The sequence below is a fragment of the Anolis carolinensis genome, chromosome 6, assembly GCF_035594765.1.
Source record: "Anolis carolinensis isolate JA03-04 chromosome 6, rAnoCar3.1.pri, whole genome shotgun sequence".
NCBI lineage: Eukaryota > Metazoa > Chordata > Lepidosauria > Squamata > Dactyloidae > Anolis > Anolis carolinensis.
The window spans coordinates 33,323,198-33,346,099 of record NC_085846.1 but is presented as its reverse complement, the minus strand read 5'-3'; the positions used below and the strand labels follow the sequence as shown (position 1 = coordinate 33,346,099).

The 22,902-nt window shown below is 39.7% G+C and overlaps 1 protein-coding gene across 1 annotated transcript; it reads left to right on the top strand.

The window, feature by feature from the left end:
• Positions 1–6,759: 6,759 nt before the first annotated feature.
• LOC103279240 (myelomonocytic growth factor) lies at positions 6,760–22,019 on the top strand. The gene is made up of 5 exons (XM_008113345.3): positions 6,760–6,909; positions 12,075–12,241; positions 14,479–14,586; positions 17,310–17,456; positions 18,745–22,019. The coding sequence occupies exons 1-5, from the start codon at positions 6,891–6,893 to the stop codon at positions 18,901–18,903; spliced, it is 600 nt and encodes a 199-aa protein (XP_008111552.2). The 5' UTR covers positions 6,760–6,890; the 3' UTR covers positions 18,904–22,019.
• The last annotated feature ends 883 nt before the right edge of the window (positions 22,020–22,902 follow it).

Sequence of the window (22,902 nt, the reverse complement as noted above, 5' to 3'; positions counted from 1 at the left end):
TAATCCACTCTACTAAGAATTTTATTATCCACTTACTGTCACTTTTGTCTTTCTTTTAAAATCAAATCAGCCTACTGTGAATTGCTTCAAGGTGGCTGTTCCTTTTGCTCTCATTTCTTTCAATGGGACCATTTACACATTACCCTCCTGTCTCACCAAGAGCATAAACCACCATAAAAGAAAATGGACATGGGTTTGATCAAATCTTCATATTTATTTATTTATTTATTTATTTATAGTATTTATATTCCACCCTGCTCACCCCAAAGGGGACTCAGGATGGATCACATTACACATATAAGGCAAACATTCAATGCCTTAACATAGAACAAAGACAAAGACAAACGCAGGCTCCGAGCTGGCCTCGAACTCATGACCTCTTGGTCAGAGTGATTTATTGCAGCTGGCTGCAGTTGGCTGCTCACCAGCCTGTGCCACAGCCCGGGCCGTGCAAATTAATAGAGGCCAATTTTAAAATAATTCTCATACTTGTATAATCAAATATATCATTTATCTACCTGCAGAAAATTATTGAGGCTCATCACATTACACAATTATAGCACTACAGATATTGAGTTATTGTCACACATAATATCCTTTCACACTATCACTATGATTCCACTTTTGACTGGAATATTGGGGTTGGTAGCTTGGCAAGGCACTAGAGTTCTCTGGCTGAGAACTCTAAATGCACCTCCCTGAACTACAAATCCCAGAATGTCATAGGACATAGCAGCCATGGTCATTAAGGTGAAATAATGGTGCTGTCATTCTGTAAAGCAGTGGTTCCAACCTGTGGTCCATGGACGACCAGTTGTCCTCAAGAACTTAAATATGGTCTACGGCGGCCTCACAGTTACTACACCGTTGCAACGAGAGCGAATGGTCTCATGAAAGCCTCTTATAGTGCCGAGGCAGCAATGATGTTGAGAGGGGACAGGCTGATTATGCACAAAAGGCGCAACAACAAGCCTCCTGACGGCTGCTTCTCCTCCTCCCCGCTCCCCTTGAGTGGAGCTATTGCATGTGGCACCTGGACGCATGGATAATAAAATAAGTTAAAACCTTATCCACTAAAATCATCCACACAATGTTTCCTAATTCTTATAGCTTAGCCACTATATAAATGATTGATGGGTTCCTATCCTCTATAACAATGATTCCCAACCTGTGGTCCGTGGACCACCAGTGGTCCCCGAGAACTAAAATATGGTCCGCGGCCTCACCGTTACTACACCCGTGCAATGAGAGTCACCAATCTCGTGAAACCCTCTTATAGTGCTGAGGCAAAGGGGATGTCTGAAGGGGAGAAGCTGCAACAACAAGCCTTCTGACTGCTGCTTCTCCTCCTCCTCTCTCCCCTGAGCGGAGCCGTTTCATATAACGCCTGGAAGCGGAGGTGCCTTGGTGTCTTCGTTTTTAGGCCTGTTCCTGAAGTTGTTTGGGGTGCTGTTTCAGAAAATTGAATTGGATAGACCACATCAGCTCTAGATTATTAAATATGGTTTTCTGTGAGTGAGTAGATGGTGACTACTGGATGGTATATGTTCTGTATCAGAAACTAGAGCTTATGTGGTCTATCCAATGCAATTTTCTGAATCAGCACCACAAATAACAAACGAAATCTAAAGTTGACCAAAAACTGATTTGTAACCCTTTTGGTACTAATATTGGAGAGTGGTCCCTGGTCAAGTGGTCCCTGATCAAAAAAGAGGTTAGGAACCACTGTTGTAAAGTGTGGAGGTGATCATAGCCTGCCTGCATAATTGACAGGCAGCTTCATGGTCACTGCTGTTACATTTCTTGAACTTTTAAATCTGCTTTGAACTGAACTGCCCTTGGAGCAGAAGATTACCATGTGCAGTGTAGATTACATGAGAAAATGCAAACAGTGAACCGGTAAATTCATGGTGAGCAGTCTGCTGGTGAAAATTTCTTATCCAATTTTTGTCCACTTCCAAACAGAAGGAAATTAGTTGGCCAGCTAAACTTGATTGCATGTGAAAAAACAATAACTTAGTTCACTGTGTTTCTGTATGACTCAGTCCATCTTCTGTCACTGGATTAAGCAGAAAAGCTTCAGGCTTATTGGACCTGTTTGGCTTATCTACAACCCTAAAACCTACCACCCTACTGTTGTTGAGTGTAAAAGACTTAAGGAGAGTACTTCTGAGACTGGAAACTTATTTCAACATCAGAAGAACTGAATCTACTTCACAATCCTTTGCTTCCATTCCCAAAAGTTCATCCCTGGTTGCAACTATGCTCTCCTCCCCCGGTTTTTTTTTCCATTTCAACAGCCCAGTTTAAGGTCATTTGTGTGTTCCTACTGTTAGGAAAAATGAAAGTGATAATCACTTGCCAATCAACTGCAGCGGATAACATTATTTAACATGATTTTCAATCCTGGGTTATAAACAGAGCCGGTCCAACAATGAGGCGAATTAAGCAGTCACTTGGGGCGCAAAACATACGGGGGCGCAGTCGAGACTGCTTTTTCTGTTGATTTGTTGTAAAACATGATGTTTTGGTGCTTAATTTGTAAAATCTTAATGTAATTTGATGTTTAATAGGCTTTTCATTAATCCCTCCTTATTATCCAACATTTTCACTTATCCAACGCTTTTATTTTTCAGTGATTGGTTTGGGGGAGGGGGGGTGCCAAAATTCTGTTCACCTACACAGCTGTGTAAAATCAATATTATTTGCTTTGAACTGGATTATATGACAGAGTAGACAAAGATGATCCAGTTCAAATCAGATAAAGTGGATTTTCTGTTTTAATAACCTGGATTATCTGGCAGTGTAGAAGGGGGCTAACAGCCTTGTTCTGGAATATTATCCTCTTTCCATTTTCCTTTTATTGATCATGTGTTTACAATCTTCAATTATTTTAGTTTCATTGTTGTACAGTAGAGTCTCGCTTATCCAACGTTCTGGATTATCCAACGCATTTTTGTAGTCAATGTTTTCAATATATCATGATATTTTGGTGCTAAATTCATAAATACAGTAATTACTACATAGCATTACTGCGTATTGAACTACTTTTTCTGCCAAATTTGTTGTCTAACATGATGTTTTGGTGCTTCATTTGTAAAATCATAACTTATTTTGATGTTTAATAGGCTTTTTCTTAATCTCTCCTTATTATCCAACATATTCGCTTATCCAATGTTCTGCCGGCCCGTTTATGTTGGATAAGTGAGACTCTACTGTATATAAAAACTAAGAAAGTGAAAGGATATTCCTTTTAGATACTCCTTTTAGAATAGAATAACTTGATTGTCATTGTATATTGTACAACAAAATTAAATGCCATCCCCAATACACGTTATAGATATATAGAATTTCATATATAATGCATCCATCCCTCCACATTCTAATCACTATTGCACAACTCTTAAGGCCACATCCGTGTGAAACCATCAAGTTCAATATAGTCAAAAATAGTTAAAATGGCACCATGCTTGCATTACTAAGGTGGGAAATACAAATGGATCAGTAAGGCCCCTTCTACATTGCCATATAAAATCCAGATTATCTGCTTTGAACTGGATTATAAGGCAGTTTGTTTATTTATCGTGTCAGAAGTAAATTGAGGATACAGTTATAAGGTATTTAAAATGCAAACAAAGTTAAAAACCTGGCATTATACTAGATTTCCTTTGACCAGAAGCTGGCCACTTGGAGTGCCTCTGGTGTCATTGTGAGAAAATCCTCCCTTGTGCAAGTGGCAGGTCTCAGACTGCATTGTAGTAAGTGGTCTGTGGTTTGCCCTTCTCGCATGTCATGGACTCTACTTCATAGCCTCATTTCTTAATATTGGCCTGCATCTCGTGGTGCCAAGTCGCTCAGTCTACTGTGTGCTGGGCAGGGGGGCGGGGGGGGGGGGCATAAGAGAAGCTTCTCCGCAGGATACTAACACATCCGGGTGTCCCCTGAGCAACGTCTTTGTAGACGGCTGATTCTCTCACACCAGAAGCGACGTGCATATGGCAGTGTAGATGCATATACTCCAGCTAAAAGCAGATAATGTGGATGACCTTCTTTGATAATCTGGATTATATAGCATATAGAAGGGGCCTCTATTGAAGTATATTTAATTAAAACCAACCGGGTCACTATACTATACTATACATTTCACATTTTAAATTAAATTGACATTTTGAATGAATTAATTTTATTGTTCCGGTCACAGACTTTAAAACTTTACAACATTAAAAAATATTTTTTTAAAAACAGTGTCAACACCAAAACCAAAAAAATCACAACATTAAAAGCAGAAAGTCCATGGATAATAAAATAAGTTAAAACCTTATCCACTAAAATCATCCACACAATGTTTCCTAATTCTTATAGCTTAGCCACTATATAAATGATTGATGGGTCCCTATCCTCTATAACAATGATTCCCAACCTGTGGTCCGTGGACCACCAGTGGTCCCCGAGAACTAAAATATGGTCCGCGGCCTCACCGTTACTACACCCGTGCAATGAGAGTCACCAATCTCGTGAAACCCTCTTATAGTGCTGAGGCAAAGGGGATGTCTGGAGGGGAGAAGCTGACTACCCACGAAAGGTGCAACAACAAGCCTTCTGACTGCTGCTTCTCCTCCTCCTCTCTCCCCTGAGCGGAGCCGTTCCATATAACGCCTGGAAGCGGAGGTGCCTTGGTGTCTTCATTTTTAGGCCTGTTCTTGGGGTTATTTGGGGTGCTGATTCAGAAAATTGCATTGGATAAACCGCATCATCTCTGGATGATTAAATATAGTTTTCTGTGGACGAGCAGATGGCGACTACTGGATGGCATATGTTCTGTTTCTAAAACTAGAGCTGATGTGGTCTATCCAGTGGAATTTTCTGAATCAGCACCCCAAATAACCAAACTAAATCTAAAGTTGACCAAAAATGGATTTGTAACCCTTTTGGTACCAATGTTGGAGAGTGGTCCCTGGTCAAAGTGGTCCCTGGTCAAAAAAAGGTTTGGAAACACTGTTCTATAAGATGTGTTAAATAATTTTCTTCATTTCCGCCTGGGATCTTCTGTATAATGGGTGTAATAAAAACAGGTCAAATATCCTTATAGAAATGACATTGCAGAAGGACATGCCTGGCAGTTGACATTATATTCCATACATGGATTATCTACCCCATAAAGCAGTGATTTTCTAACTTACTAATCATCAGTCATTTAGGGGAAATGTAGTTCACCTACATCTGCAGAGCTGTGAACCCAAATAACGATGGATCTGGACCAAATTTGGCACAAACTTGGGCGGATTTGCCGTCTGTTTCCAAATGAGAAGAAAAAAACAGGCGGAAATATCTTCAGCCTTTTCTGCTAAAGGGGTTCCTAAGACCATCACAAATATGTATTTTCTGATGGTCTTTGGCAACCTCTCTGACACCTCCTCATGACACCCCCCCCCGGGGGGGGTCCCAACCCACAGGTTGAGAAACACTGCCGTAGAGAAAAAAATAAAGCAAGCTTGTATGGTAAGAAGAGAATGCAGAGAACGCTCTTCCTTTTGGAGTCTTGAGATAAATCTTATTTTTTATAATGGGATGAATGTATTAGTAAATAAAGCAAACCCACTGAAATAAAACAGGCTTGAATTAAACGTGTAAAAACCGAATGATAAGTGGACAGGTGGCTTAGGCCCCTTCTACGCTGTCATATAATCCAGATTATGAAAACAGATAATCCACGTTATCTGATATGAGTCTACACTATCATATAATCTATTTCAAAGCAGATGATCTGGATTTTGTATGGCAGTGAACAAGAGGCTTTAAAGCAGCGTTTCTCAAGCTGAGGGTCGGGACTCCTGTGGGAGTCACAAGAGGAGTGTCGGAGTGGTCACCAAAGATCATCAGAAAATACTACAATGCCCAAATGTCAAGGTCTATTTTCCCCAAACTCCCCCAGTGTTCACATTTGGGCATATTGAGTATTTGTGCCACGTTTGGTCCAGATCCATCATTATTTGAATCCACAGTGCTAACTGGATGTAGGTGAACTATAACTCCAAAACTCAAGGTCAATGCCCACCAAACCCTTCCATCATGGGAGTTCTGTGAGCCAAGTTTGGTTCAGTTCCATTGTTGGTGGAGACAAGAATGGTCTTTCATTGTGGGTGAACTATAAATCCCAGCAACTACAACTCCCAAATGACAAAATCAATCCCTGCCCCCAACCCCACCAGTATTCAAATTTGGTCGTATTGGGTATTTATACCAAATTTGGTCCCACGAATAAAAATACATCCTGCATATAAGATATTTACATTATGATTCATAACAGTAGCAAAATTACATTTATGAAGTAGCAACAAAACCAATTTTATGGTTGGGAGGTCACCACAACATAAGGAACTGTATTAAGGGTTCATGGCATTAGGAAGGTTGAGAACCACAGTTGTAAGGCTAAGAGAGTGGCTTGGTTAATGTGACTTTTCCAGGCTGTATGGCCATGTTCCAAAAATATTAAAGGGTCGCGGCATTAGGAAGGCTGAGAACCCTGCCTTAAAGGCAGATACATAAGGATATTCAAATTAGAGAAAAAGAAAATTTACCAGAATCCCAGCCTAGTAAGCCTTCCTCCTCTGGGCTTATTATAACAAAAAAATGACACCCTTTTTTCCCCTTTTCACAATTAATGGCCACACCTTTCACCTTCACTGGAATTTCCTCAAACTCCATTATAAATACCCCTCATGGCCAAGGAAGGCTTTCACAGTCGCCTTTGGACACAGCCAGGGCCAAATCTCTCCCCTCTGGCTTCACAGCAGTTGCAGAGCCAAGCGTCAGAGGCAGCAGCCACCTCAAAAGAAAAAAAGAAAAAGCAAAGGAAGAAAGGGAGGAGGAAATCCGCAGCCAAGAGAAGGATGAAGTCAGCAGCACAAAGTAAGTAGTAGGACTTTGGCCAGTTCCCTTCTCTCTCAACAGCGGGTAAGTTCTCTTGCGGCTCCGTTTTGGAAAGGCGCTTTTCCAAACTCTTTGAGCACATCTGGATTATTTTATTTAGGGTTAAAGAGCCAGGAGAGAGGACCCTTTTGGTCCCCATCCAAAGACTTCATAGCCGAGTTACTATAGAATATCAGCATGCAAACTTAGAAGTGCAAACTTTCCTAAACTTTAGACTCTTGCTTCAGTTGCGCTTCTCTCACTTCACAGGCTCCAGTGTGTGACAAGACACACTTCCTTGACAGGCTCTTCACGCTTGCAATAGAAAGGAAAGTGTTTTGTTTTGTTTTTAAAACAAATAAGGTTTTAAATGAGAGGCATGGTATATCTAAACACATGCCATCCCTCCAATGGGGTAAATAGGCCAGGCTTTATTGTGGGAAAGGCGCTGAGCTGGTCAGAGGCTGGTTTTGAAGGGTCATAAAATCATGGAATCTCTTGTTTGGCTAGTTCTTCTTCAGGAAAGGGCTCTTTCTTCCTTTAGTGTGAAAAAACTGAAAGGTTTGTGGAAGAAGAGAAACTTTTTTTCTCCCTCTTCTCAGTGCCTCAGGGAACATTTACACTGTAGAATGAATGTAGTTTGGTATCGACTGCCATAGTTAAAACAGTATGGAATTGTTGGAGTTACAGTTTTACAAGGTCTTGAAACTTTTGGGCCAAAGAGTGCTGGTGCCTTACTACAAATCTCAGTATCCCATAGTATTGATTCGATAGTGTCTTGAACTGTATTCATCCTGCAGTATAGATGACACTTTGAGCCATGGATAGATCGATATGCCAGGGTCAAATGTATCCTCCCTCTTTGTATTGCATCTAGTTTAAGTATTTTAATGGATAGGTGTTTTTGCTGGACTTGATGTTTTACAAGGCTTGGAGCCTTCTATGGCAAAGAGTGCTGACACCTCAGCAAACTACAACTTCCATTATTCCATACCATGGAGTCATGGCAGTTAAAGTGGTGTCAAACTGTGTTAATTCTACAGTATGGTGACTTCGAATTTTGAATGAAATCTCTCCAAAGTCACCCTGTCATCAGCGGTTCAATGGGGCTTTCTGTCAGATGAATGCCTCTAAGGCCCCTTCCACAGAGCTGCATAAAATCCACATTGAACTGGATTATATGGCAGTGTGGACTCAGATAACCCACTTCAAAACACATATTGTGGATTATCTGCCTTGATATTCTGGGTTATATGACTGTGTGGAAGGGTCCTAAGGTCCCTTCTACACTGCCATATAAAATCAATAAAAATTGAACTGGATTATATGTTAGTGTAGACTCATATGATCCAGTTCAAAGCAGATAATGCAAATTATTTGCTTTGATAATACAGATTATATGGCAGAGTAGAAGGGTCATAAGGCTTCTTCTACACTACCATATAGGGCCCTTTCACAGAGCCATATAACCCTGAATATCAAGGCAAAAAAAAAATCCCATAATATCTGCTTTGAACTGGGATATCTGAGTCCACACTACTCTATATTCCAGTTCAAAGCAGAAAATGTGGGATTTTATTCAGCTGTGTGGAAGGGGGCATAATCTGCTTTGAACTGGAATATAGAGTATCCTGTTCCTATATCCCAGAATCTGATCCCAAATTATATGGCAGTGGAGACCCATATAATCCAGTTTAAATCAGATAACCTGGGATGAGACTCTGGGATATAGGGAAATGTAGAAGGGGCCTGGGTTATATGAGTTTACACTTCCATAGAATCCACTTCAAAGCAGATAATCTAGATTTTATATGCAAGTGTAGAAGGCACCTAAAATGTAGCCTAATCTCATTTATATTCCTCTCCGGCAGTACTTTTGGACATCTTAGAAGTGTTTAATGTAAGTCATCTTCACACTTGTTCTATCCTTGTGTCTCTGTGCCTTCAAGCCACCTGTCCACCTATGAATTTCATAGGGTTTTCTTACGCAAGGAAGTGGTTTTACCAGTTCCTTTCTCTGAAACCTAGTAGCTTGCAGCACCCGGTATCTAGTAGCTTGGCACATTCCCATCCAAATACTAACTAAGGCTGATCCTGCTTCCAAGATCAGTCAGAATCTGGTGCCTTTGGGACATTTATGCTTGAGGCTACCAAAGTCTTGATTTGCCCAAAGCTGCCCAATCAGGCCGAAGCCACTCCCAAAACTCAACCGCATGTCTGCGGTTTAATCCTGCCCCACGTTGAGCTTTAAAAGGGCAAAACAGAATCCAAGGCTGGGAGTTTCAGGGAAGTTGTGGAGCAAGTTATTCTTTGCTCACAAATGAACCCAGTTTATTTGCAGCAGTCTGCAGAAGCTTAGGGTGGGCTGTACTAAGCAGTGGCTGACCTTTACATATGAAAATATTGGAGGGTTGCTTTTAATTTCCTTTCTGCTGTACGCAAACTACTCCGTATTGTTTTAAACATCAAGGAGGAAAGAAGGAATCCTGTGGCACTTTTGAGACTTACACCACATCTACACTGCCATCTAAAATCCAGATCATCTGCTTTGAACTGGATTATATGAGTCTACACTGCCATATAATCCAGCGCAAAGTAAATAATCTGGATTTTACATGGCAGTGTAGATGAGGTCTTACTTTATTTCCACATAAGTTTTCTTTAGGCGAATCTACACTGCATGATATGGTCAGTGTAGACCAGTCGTTCCCAACCTTTTTTTAACCAGGGACCACTTGACCAGGGACCACTCTCCAACATTAGTACCAAAGGGGTTACGAATCTGTTTTTGGTCAACTTTAGATTCAGTTTGGTTATTTGGGATGCTGATTCAGAAAATTAAATTGGATAGACCACATCAGCTCTTGTTGCTGATACAGAACATATGCCATCCAGTAGTCATAATCTGTTCGCCCACAGAAAACCATATTTAATCATCTAGAGCTGATATGGTCTATCCAATGCAATTTTCTGAATCAGCACCCCAAATAACCCCAGGAACAGGCCTTAAAAATGAAGACACCAAGGCTCACCCACTTCCAAGGGCCACATGGAATGGCTCCGCGCAGGGGAAGGGAGGAAGAGGAGAAGCAGCAGTCAGGAGGCTTGGCACACCTTTCATGGGTAGCCAGCCCATGGGTAGTCAGCTTCTCCCCTCCCGACATCCCTGTTACCTCAGCACTATAAGAGGGTTTCACGAGACCAGTCGTTCTCATTGTAACGGTGTAGTAATGGTGAAGCCGCAGACCATATTTTAGTTCTTGGGGACCACTGGTGGTCCACAGACCACAGGTTGGGAACCTTTGGTGTAGACCCATATCATGCAGTTTAAACTGTATTGTATGGGTCTACGCTGACCATATAATGAAGTTCAAACTGAATTATATGCCAGTGTAGAGCCAGCCATAGACTACAGCCCACATCTTCAGGGGCATTTGAAGAGGTGTTGTCATAACTCCTTTCTCAGCCTTTCTCCCTGCTTATTTATTTATTTATTTATTTATTATTAATGTTTATATTATGTTTATTTATACCCCACTTTTTCTCTCCACAAAGGAGATTCAAAGCAGCTTACATCACAAGCATTTCAATACAATTTAAAATCTACAAATATACAAACATTGTGAAACAGAATTTAATATCAATCATATAAAAAATCACAGTTAAAATCTATGAAAACTGATTAAAAACACGTACAAAGCTAAAAGCAGGTAAAAGGTGAAACAGAGGCAGAAACCTATACTGAAACAGGTAAAAGTTGCAATTTTTAAAAAGAAAATCATACCAATATTTCTTAAAGTTTTGCACAATTTTTGATCACAAGATAAAAGATTTTACTAGTAAAGCAAATAGAGGCACACTATTAGTTTCCAAAGGGATTCGTCCGGTTAGTTCAAAGCAGTAAAAATGATAAAGTGGCACCTTAAAGGCAACCAAACGAGCATTCGTCAACTGTTATAGGTCTACACTTCTACACTGCCATATAAAATCCAGATTATCTGTTTTGAATTTGATTGTATGGCAGTGAGAACTCATTTAATTCAGTTCAAAGCAAATAATGTAGATTATCTGGTTTGATAATCTGGATTATATGACAGAGTAGAAGATGCCATAGTCTTCTACATTAATTAATGAAGTGAGATGTAGTTCACAAAAATTTGCACCAGAATAACATTAAGGCCCCTTCTATACTGCCAGATAATCCAGGTTATCAAAGCAGAAAATCCACATTATCTGATTTGAATTGGATTATCTTAGTCTACACTGCCATATAATCCAGTTCAAAGCAGATAATCTGGATTTTATATGGCAGTATAATAGGGCCCTAAGATAATAATTTATGCTTGCTTGGGATTTAAAGGACTTTACTAGGTGTATGAAATGACTTGTATTCAATGAGAACATTTGCAACAACCAAAACATTTGCAACATTTGCAACAACCAAAAAAGTGTCACAAACACTTCAAGGTGTTATAAGTATTTTGTCATCCTTGTGTTTGTTTATTCTGTTTCTAGATTCAAAACTGGGCATGTTGTATTTCACCTTTATCTGGAAACCTGCTTCATCCAACTTAGATTTCATTGTTATCATTATTATCATCCATTATTAGCAATGGATGATCTAAGGCCACTTAAGATGTTGCTGAACTGCAGCTCCCACACTTCACTGTTCAAATGAACTCCTCTGATGTGGTTGCACAGTGGGTTAAACCCTTGTGCCGGCAGGACTGATGACTTGAAGGTTGGGTTGCTGACCTGAAGGTTGCCAGTTTGAATACAACCCGGAGAGAGCGCAGATGAGCTCTCTCTATCCACTCCAGTTCCATGTGGGGACATGAGAGAAGCCTCCCACAAGGATGATATAAACATCAAATACATCTGGGTGTCTCCTGGGCAATGTCCTTGCAGATGGTCAATTCTAACACCAAAAGCAACTTGCAGTTTCTCAAGTCACTCCTGACAGAAAAGTGAGCTGCAGTCCAATGACATCAAGGGCCCTTTCTACACTGCCATATAAAATCCATATTGTCTGCTTTGAACTGGATTATATGTCAGTGTAGACTCATATAATCCAGTACTCTAAATAAGTATACTCCTTGCTGCTAATTCTTCTGATGGATATTGACATGGGTTTTTCGTAATGCCGCCACCTTATTTTGTTCTAGATGGCATTCTTTCCCTCGTTTGCATCGCACTTTGTTGGTTCTTGAAATGCTCAGCTGCACCCATGCCAGAGTCCTCTGGAGACCCAGAACTCATCCAGTTTAAATGGAAAAACAAAGAATTTGTCGCCAGGATGAAGAGCGAGATCAGTGATCTAAAAGAATCGATGGTAAGCTCATACTGCCTTGAACTTCTGGGAGTTGAAATCCAAAAAATCTGATGGATCAAAGGGTAAAAAGTAGATCTGAACACTACTGAAACCAGTACTGAAAAAACTACCATCTACTTATGTTATCAACATCTAATTACAGTAGAGTCTCACTTATCCAAGCCTCGCTTATCCAAGCCTATGGATTATCCAAGCCATTTTTGTAGTCAATGTTTTCAATATATCGTGATATTTTGGTACTAAATTCATAAATACAGTAATTACAACATAACATTACTGCGTATTGAACTACTTTTTCTGTCAAATTTGTTGTCTAACATGATGTTTTGGTGCTTAATTTGTAAAATCATAACCTAATTTGATGTTTAATAGGTTTTTTCTTAATCTCTCCTTATTATCCAAGATATTCGCTTATCCAAGCTTCTGCCGGCCCGTTTAGCTTGGATAAGTGAGACTCTACTGTATTAGGAAAGCAACTATATCCAAAAAGGTCCTAATGTACTAATCTTGATTGCATAATTGGGCAAACATAACTTAAAATGGCTTGTTCCCGCCAAGTGGAGTTCTCATATAAACAAAATAGTTGGCAAGTCCTTCTGCCATGGGACTCCTCTTCCAGCCATTTCCTCTAAATTACAGTTTGCTCCTCCAAGAAGTCTTAATCCCGTACAGAGTGTCGCTTTCGTTTTTCCTAGCATTGTGAATTTTGTCAAGCCCCCCCCCCCCCATTTAATCTCTGCAAATGCATTGGTTTCACACTTCCCAGCACCGGTGAGTTTTTGCCAACCCGGAAAGGTCACCATTCACTGACAAAAGGAGCAAAATGGTTTGCAGACATGAACTGGTAAAGTGTTGGCCTTCTCCTTAGCTTCCTTTTGGGGGCCAGTTTGACTACATCTGTCAAATTAAAATGAAATGTATTTCATAGTGTTCTTATCTGTTAATCTGAAAGAAAAATTACACCACAAGGGGAGTTACTTGCTACCCATTTTGCAACCATTTAAATTCCTTAGTCTGGATGGTGCAGGGAGGTTGGCAAAGGCCTTTGGAAGGAGCCAGCATAATGTCGTCATTTGAGCATTGGATTTTGACCCTGAATTTTAAGAAGAAAACCAATATTTTGTTCAGGCTATCTAAATTCAGTACCCAGAAAGATATTTTCTGTATAGTGGATAAAAACTGTACAGTTCACAGCTTTTCAATGTTCTTGTGGAATCCTCTTTTTCACACACTTTTGCCATCTTTGCACATGCATTCCAAATTATTCCACAGATAAAGTTCAGCTTCTTTGTGATCCTCCTCCTATATGTACATCTTGTTCTAGTTGGGGGGCTGAATCCTGGGGAGAGTTCTGGGGAGAAGGACATCTCTGTTTATTCAAAACCTAACCTGTTTACTTAGGATTTGCCGAGACTTCCTCATGGCACCACGACAACTAAAATATTGCCAAAAAAATCATGGGTGTTGTCTGGTAGAGAGAAGGAAGTCTGATCCCATTTTAATATTTACCCTTTGTATGTTTTAATGGTACAGCTTTTTAAGTGTGAGTTGCTTTGGATGTCAATGTTGAGAAAAACATGGGCAATGATAGTAGTAGAAGTAGTAGAATAATAATAATAATAATAATAATAATAATAATAATAATAATAATAAAGAACTGGTGGGATCACAAGCCTGAAAAAGTTACAGAAAATGAACACATCAAACTACTCTGGAACTTCTTAATTCAGACTGACAGAGTTTTGGAGCACAATACTCCTGACCTCAGGATGGTGTTAAAAAACAAATTGTGGATCATCGCTGTTGCAATCCCTGGTGACAGCAGAATCGATGAGAAGCTACTAGAAAAGCTTTCACGATACGAGGATTTAAAGATTGAACAGTAAAGACTCTGGCACAAGCCAGTAAAGATGGTCCCAGTGGTGATCGGCACACTAGGTGCAGTGTCTAAAGACCTTGGCCAGCACTTAAAAACAGTCATTGCTGACAAAATTACCATCTGTCAGCTGCAAAAGGCCACCCTACTCGGATCTGCACACATTATTCGCCGAAGCATCACATAGTCCTAGACACTTGGGAAATGTCCAGCATAGTAATCTTATTTGCTGTGTACTAATCTTGTTGTGTATCAAATAATAATAATAATTTGAAGTGTAATATGTTGAGCACCTCATATATTATTACCAGGCCACTGCTCCTTCTGACTATGATTCCTTGTTTATTTCTCTGTCTTTCAGCGTACAGATTTCAGCCTTGGTACCGATGATCAGTTCCTCTTCATGCAGGATTTCCTGGGCATTGAGCAAGCGGATCATTCCCATTGCCAGAAAGCAACCTGTGATCTGGTGAGTCGCAGTTACTATTTATTTTAGCTCATTTCCCTTAATGCACAGAAAGTTCTTGGTTTAGCATTTGACTTTCCCTTGTGTGCCAATTACACTTGTGTTGGTTTATAAAACAGTACTATACTAGTAGGTATAAATAACTAGGAATAAGGCAGTACTAGTTCCAGAACTTCAAATACTGCTTTTCTGGACTACAAATCACAGAATCTGAAGACAGCATGGGCACTTGACCTCTTAATTTAGATGATAGCTCCTTTCAGCCCTGGGATCAAATCCAGCCAAACCACTCTACTGCAAAAAAACCAAAAAAAAAAACAACCAAAAAAAACCACCAGTTTATTTAAGTAGTTCTTTTTGGGTTGAAGCACCATTATATCACCTGAACATACACAATCTCATCTGATTTCAAAAGCTAAGCAAGTTTGGGGCCTTGTCATTGCTTGGATGGGAGACAAACACAGAATACTGCAGATCTACAGCAGGGCTAGGAGGCATGGTGTAAGTCTAAGTGCCACACTGTCAACTGAAAACAACTACTTGATCAGTGTGATGATGGCCATAAATTCATTTTCATAAACCACCCATGGCAAGAAGCCAGTTGTGATGTAGGTTCTCCAGGAGCAATGATCCATGTATTAGATAAAATGTTAGCCAGGCCCCAAGTACACTGCCATATAATCCAGTTTCTGAATTCAGTTATCTGCTTTGAACTGGATTATCTAACAGTGGTCTGTGGACAACCAGTGGTCTCCAAAAACTAAATTATGGTCTGTGGCCTCACCGTTACTACACCATTGCAATGAGAGCAACTGGTCTCACAAACCCTCTTATAGTTTTGAGGCAATGGTAATGTTGCAAGGGGAGAGGCTGACTACCCATGAAGGCATGACAACAAGCCTCCTGACTGCTGCTTCTCCTCCTCCTCCCTCCCCGAGCAGAGCCAATCCAGGTGGCACCTGGAAGCGGGGGCATCTTGGTGTCTTCGTTTTTAGGCCTGTTCCTGGGGTTATTTGAGGTGCTGATTCAGAAGATTGCATTGGATAGACCACATCAGCTCTAGATTATTAAATATGATTTTCTGTGAGCGAGCAGATGGTGACTACTGGATGGCATATATTCTATATCAGAAACTAGAGCTGATGTGGTCTATCTAAGGCAATTTTCTGAATCAGCACCCCAAATGACCAAAGCGAATTTAAAGTTGACCAAAAACTGATCCGTAACCTTTTTGGTACTAATGCTGGAGAGTGGTCCCTGGTCAAAATGGTCCCTACTCAAGTGGTCCCAGATCAAAGTAGTCCCTGGTCAAAATGGTCTCCGGTCAAGTGGTATTTGATCAAAAAAAGGTTGGGAACCACTGATCTAATAGATCTAGCCCCATTCCTCATAAAGCGTACCATAAATTACTCATTTTTGTTTCCTTACCAGTATATCCAGCACAGAAAAACTTAGAATAAGGGAGCGGGAATAATTGAGTGTGTGCCATTTGCAAACTTTATTTGTTTATTTATAAACAAATCTTGGATAATGACAAGTTTCCTGACCTTAGTTAACAAAACTGGGGGCAGGGGAAGAAGTTCTTCTTAGTAACCAAACTCAGAGCGAAATGAATCGTCTTGGGGATCAAATGGTGCAATCCTTGCTCAGCACTTTTGAAAGTTTTAAGATACACGTTAGCAAGGTTGAAAAGCATTCTGAGAGGAGATTAGATAAGGAATACAGACAAACAGAAGGGGCTGGTCCAACTGCAAAAGCAAGACTCTGGATCTGAAATTGTCTTTCCTCCCCCTACAATGCCTACAAGATGGGAATTGGTGGGAACGTTTTGGAATATCATTTCTAAGTGTCATTTTGACATTACTCGTTTTTTGTTTCAACATTAAAATTATTAAAATCACATAATACAATATCATAGTCCAGGCCGTTCCAGTTATCATTGCACAGTTCCACATTCACATATTGCACTGATAGATTAACCAAAGACCTACATTAGCTTTGAATACATTTGCCCCATGGACTACATGATTTTGTCGGTCTCTGGCACCCAACTCTCAGAAGATCATTTTGGAGTCTAACATCGTGCAATATGTTTTATTCAATCCCTCAAAAGGAAGATTACCAAATAGCTAAATAAATATCGCAGATAACAGCATTCAAGGGAGCTTCCCTTATCTGCTTTCCCAGCAAATATTTCTTAATGATCTAGCAACTCATAGCATACAAAGTGGGTATTGGGAAAATTGGGAAAGCCGGAGCAGAAGCATAGCCGCCAGAATTTTAAAAATAAAAATACAATTCTTGCTTTTCATGGGAAAATCCTTTTCCTTGTTTTCACCTCTTATAACCTAATTAATATATCCGTCCTTAATATATCAATTTACAGCCTGTTTTTAAGTTGTTTTTTGGCACAGATGGAAACTGAGTGTCCTAAGAGTCTCGCTACCCTCACATCCATTCCCACCCTCTTGTCAAAGCTGTTATGATTTTAAAACATCACCAATCACTTAGAATATGTCTGTTTACTGTCCTTTATTTTATTTATTATGGGTGTTCTAAAAACATACTAAAATAAATATCTTCAAAACCACTTTCAGCACTCCAGGAAGTGTTATGCTCTCCAGCCTAAATAGTGTTGCCAATAGAAAACTGAGGTGGAAGGAGAGGTCTGGCCACATTAAAGACTTAACTTTTCTTTCTTTTCCTTTTAAATCTTTTCCTTGCAGGGAAATTGTTTCAAGCAATTGCGGGCAGGCCTGCACACCTACTATGGCTACTTCTCACACATTAAACAGATCCTGCCAAACTACACTAACAGAGTGTCAAGTCTCCAGCTGGACACCTCAAACCTCTCCACCAACATCCAACTGCAGGTGAGAAAACCTGTGTATAGCTTGCTCAAACTATGTTGGGGAGGGGAAAGAATATTATCACGAGTCACAGATTAAATGGAGACACTTTAGGCTCTTCCACACAGCCATATAACCCAGAATATCAAGGCAGAAAATCCCACAATATTCACTTTGAATCGCATCATCAGAGTCCACACTGCCATCTATTCTTAGAATCATAGAATCATAGAATAGTAGAGTTGGAAGAGACCTCATGGGCCATCTAGTCCAACCCCCCCGCTAAGAAGCAGGAAATCGCATTCAAAGCACCCCCGACAGATGGCCATCCAGCCTTTGCTTAAACGCCTCCAAAGAAGGAGCCTCCACCACAGTCCGGGGGAGAGAGTTCCACTGTCGAACAGCCATCTTCTGTGCATCATTTGCTAAAAATCCTTCTGGTTACTAGCTGTAGCTCTTGAGCCCCATCTATACTCCCATATAAAATCCAGATTATCTGATTAGAACTGGATGATATGGTAGTGTAGACTAATATAATCCAGTTCAAAGCAGATAATCTGGATTTTGTGGATGGGGTAGTGTAGATGGGGCCTTGATCAACTGTATACAGAACTAGAAGTGTATCAACTGTCAGTAAAAATAATGTTTTTGCTGGGTTGCTGTGAGTTTTCCGGGCTGTATGGCCATGTTCCAGAAACATTCTTTCCTGACGTTTTGCCCATATCTATGGCAGGCATCCTCAGAGGTTGTGAGGTCTATTGGAAGACCATTCAATGCAAATCTTGGTAGCCAATTGCAATTCAAACAGACAAGAGTTCTTTCGCCCACCCTGGACACTCCACAGATATATAAACCCCACTTACCTAGTTTTCAACAGACCTCAAAACCTCCGAGGATTCCTGCCATAGATGTGGGTGAAACATCAGGAGAGAATGCTTCTGGAACATAGCCATACAGCCCAGAAAACTCACAGCAACCAAGTGATTCTGGCCATGAAAACCTTCAACAAAACAGTGTTTTTGTCCTTCATGATGGCTAAGAGGATCATGTGCCCTCCAGCCATCCCAATTAATCCTCTCTCACCCCACTTTTTCAAATGCTATTATAATTTCCCAGTCTCCCTTCTTCTCCAATGAGCACCAACCCCCAGAGTCGGACACGACTAAACTTAATGTCAGGGGAAAACCTTTACCTTTACCGTAGATGAGTTTAGATCACATTAATGCATTTCTAAACTTCAGGAAAGAAGGCCACCGCTCTTGACTCAGGTTAAAAACTAATATGAGATCTTTCTCTTCTTTCCCTTTTGCAGTTCGAAGAAAGTAGCCTGCCTGTTGTCACCTACCCACAAGCAGAAAACCAGCCCAACTTTTTACAGGAGCAAAGGGAAATTGGAAGCTATCTTGTCCTCCGCAAATTCATGCTGTTCATGGATGTCATTACACGAGCACTAAACCATTGCATTGTGTAATTTGAAGGGAGACATGAAGGATTTTCCCAGGCGGATGTTCCTGATTGATTTCTCTTTTACCAGAGATGCAGACTAAAGAGAGATGGATGCCCTTTTCCTGACAGAAATGCTTAGACTGACAGGGCCACTGAATTTGATTATTTATTTGTTTTTAAACACATTGACGTATATTTTATTTAAAGTGGCATAGAATAAACAGGGTTTTAAAACTGGCAGCAACCAAGAGCCATTTTTACTGGCTTATTGGTATTTTCCTCTGCCATTTTCATTGCCAAATATCTAATCGGTTAGCCTTTTTGGCTATCTCCTCCTAAGTTATTTTGAGGGTTTTTTTAATTTATTAGGTTTATTTATTTTTATTTATTGTATGTTTTATGTGCTAGAAAAATGTCAAATCTTCCGTTTGGACTTTAGAGCTTTAATGTCATTGGTACGACAGTATTTATCACTTATTTAATATTTATAACAGTGCTCGCAATACAATCCTTAGGTTTTTTTAAAAGTGATTATCCAAATACACTTTTGTCTTGGCAAGCCATAGACATGCAGGGTGTGATTTCCTGCAATCTTGCTGTGGTGTGTATGTTGAGATGGACAACATTAAACTACTGTTTAATATTTAAACACAAAAGTACTGGCTGTGTTAGTCGGTAGATTAAATTGTAAGGTGATGGACAAGGGAGTCCCACGTTCTCACCTCTGCGAATCTCTTGAGCGCACTATGTAATACATCTTCTCTTTCATTACAGATAGGATATACTTAACATGGGGCTTGATCGTGATTTACTTGCACTTAGAACAGACTCATCACAAAAGTTACTTTTTAAAAAACAATTTCCACCGAATCTTGCATCAGTCAGAATGTAAAGTAGGTATAATAGCTAGGAATTTTGGCATGGGTATTTTGGCACTGACCTTGCATCAATTTCCCCCTATCAGCTCTACTTTTTGAGATACAGAACATACGTTATATAACAATCTTCATCTGTTTGCACACAAAAAATCATGATGACTTGACCATATCTAAGAAATTAGAGCTGATGCTGTCTATCCAATGCAGTTTTCTGAATCAGTGCCCCAAAGAATCCCAGGAATAATCCTAAAAACCAAGCCAATGAAAGTCCCCGTGGGTCTATTATTAATGTGATGAGATCTTGATCTAGCCCCTGGATTGCAAGTATGCATATGCTGCATGTTTAGACAGGGTTAGTACAGAGTCCTTTTGAAATTACTTGCTGGTACAGTATTTGCCATGGGTTTTTTGTAAAGATATTCTTCCATCTGCATATAGCAACACTTTATTGTTGGGGACAAATATTTGAACCAGAGATTCTTGATGTTGTTGGGCATCAACTCCTATCACTTACTGGCAGTGCTGCCTTAAGTTTACGGGCATTGCAGTCCACCAACATCTGGAGATGGTGTGTTTCCATGTCCGAAACATTTGCTGTCTTCGCTATAATCAATTCCTATCTTCATCTATCCAAGGGCAGAGAACCACAGGCTTCTAAATATTTTGGCCTACATCTCCCACCATTGTGGATTGTAGAAGTAGTCCAAAACATCTTGGCGAGGCAAGGTTCCTATCCCCTTATCTAGCAACTCAAGGCTATTTCAGGGTTTTAGGTTGAAGTGGTGGTAGACTGACAGGCTTCACTGTTTTGTATGGCATTTTCACATAGATGTGTCCAACTGGTATTGAGATATGTAGTCAAGCCTTAAAAAACATAGAAGTACAAGTAACTAATTTTCTATTGCCAGAAAAAAAATACAGTACATCAATTTTTATTAAGTCCAGTTTATGTTATATTATGTTGAATTGTCATATTTAATTTTTTTCATTTGTGATTGTAACTTATTAAAATCAAGAATTGTGTCAGATTGTTTACTGGTTTGCATGGAATTCCACTCTGTTCCCAAATTACATTGTCTATAGATGCTAATCCTTCAAAGATAACAATGGCTAACACACATGTTGGTGCCTTAAATGTTAGACCGGTTTCCGAGTATATTTGACCTGCTGGTTCCAAACTTATTAAAATAAAGAATTGTGTCAAATTATTTACTGGCTGACATGGAAATCTACTCTGTTCCCAAATTGCTTTGCCTATAGATGCTAGTCCTTCAAAGATAACAAGGGCCGACACACATTTTGGTGCCTTAAATGTTAGACCTGGTTCTGAGTATATTTGACCTGCTGATTCCAAAAATGACACCAGTTTTCCCCTATCAGCTCTATTTTTTGAGATATAGTACTAAGGCCATACACGAGTCTTCATCTGCTCATCCATAGAAATTGTAATAATCATATCTAAGAAACTAGAGCTGATGCGGTTTATCCAATGCAATTTTCTGAATCAGCACTCCAATAACTTGAAGAACAAGCCTAAAACCTATTGCTGGGCTATGTAATGCTTCTTCCATTCAAAGCTTGCATAGCTTTATCGGCAATATCGGAAGCAGAAGGCTGCTCAAATAATCTGTCTAGAAAATAATCAAGCAAAATTATTGAGAAATAGCTGGCATCATTCTCTGAACATATTCAAGTGAAATATTTTGCAACTTTCCATTGAAATGCTGTTTTTTCATGTTTGTATTGAACTACGTGAATATTTTATCAAATTTCAGTGCTTCTGTTATATCAGTAAACTTCCTCAATTACAAATGACCTGCTTGGATGAAAGAAGTAAAAGTATAATGATAGAAATAACAACTAAAGCTTTAAAAATGTTCTATGTAACCACTTAATGAATATGACAATGCAACATGTTAAAAGGGAACTAATGATTGGATTGTTCAATGGATACTGTTTGTGTTTACAGTCTCTAATTCTGTTGTGTGACCAATCCGTTTTTGAATCATGGCTAATGTTAATGTTAATGTTTTTGAATCATGGCTAATGTTTCTCTAGTTCCGAAAATGTATTTGATTTATGACATGGAATGTATGTATGAATTCATAACGAGGTGAACAAAAATAAAATGCATCCTTTTTATGCCATCAAACATGTGAATTACTTGTTAATGGGTCAGGACCAAGTTCAACATGAATGAGAAAAAATCAGAAGTGGGAGTAACCATTATGAAAAGTGGAATGTTAACTTGATAGTTACGAGTACAAACATGGAAATCCCAAAGTGGCTGCAACGTTAGGACAACTATTCTGACTCATTTCCCTCCTCTGCGGAAATTCAGAGAAAACAGGTCAGTTTACGGAGCTGCTTAAACAAATCGTTAATGGCTTAAGTCCAGATTCAGGTACAGCCAGTAAGCAATAGAAATAGGACAGGAACTTGATGTTGGAGTCGGCAACAAAGAGGCCAAATATCAACACATGGAGAGTCCAGAGCTATTGGAATTAATGGAACTTGCTACAGCAGAGTTTCTGTTACGATCATGTTTAAAGAGACCTTTTATAGGTGTTACTACATTTATTTAATTTATATGATGTTATCCTCCCAGCATGGGGCCCAAGGGGGCTTACAAAGTCTAAAGCTATAAGGTTAAAAACCTGGTGGTGAAGTTAAAGACAATTTTAAAATATTACATTAACACATTTTAAAAGTATATCTCTATTATAAAACATATAACGATGCAGTTAAAACTACAGCACACACAAACCATAAAGAGCTACCAGCAACCCATTAACCATGAAAACTGGTTTGAGAAAGCCCTGAGGCTCTTAAGAAACTGGCAGGTTCATGTAGGGAGATGAGAAAACTCCCAAATAAAAATGCCCTATTCTAAGGTATCACTGTTAAAACCCAAACTGATAACTCCTGAAGATAAATCAGTGGTTCCCAACCCGTGGTCCCCAAGAACTAAACTATGGTCTGCGGCCTCACCATTACTACACTGGTGCAATGAGAGTGACTGGTCTCAAAAAACCCTCTTATAGTGCTGAGGCAACAGGGATGTTAGGAGGGGAGAGGCTGACTACCCACAAAAGGCGCAACAACACGCCTCCTGACTGCTGCTTCTCCTCCTCCTCTTTCCCCCT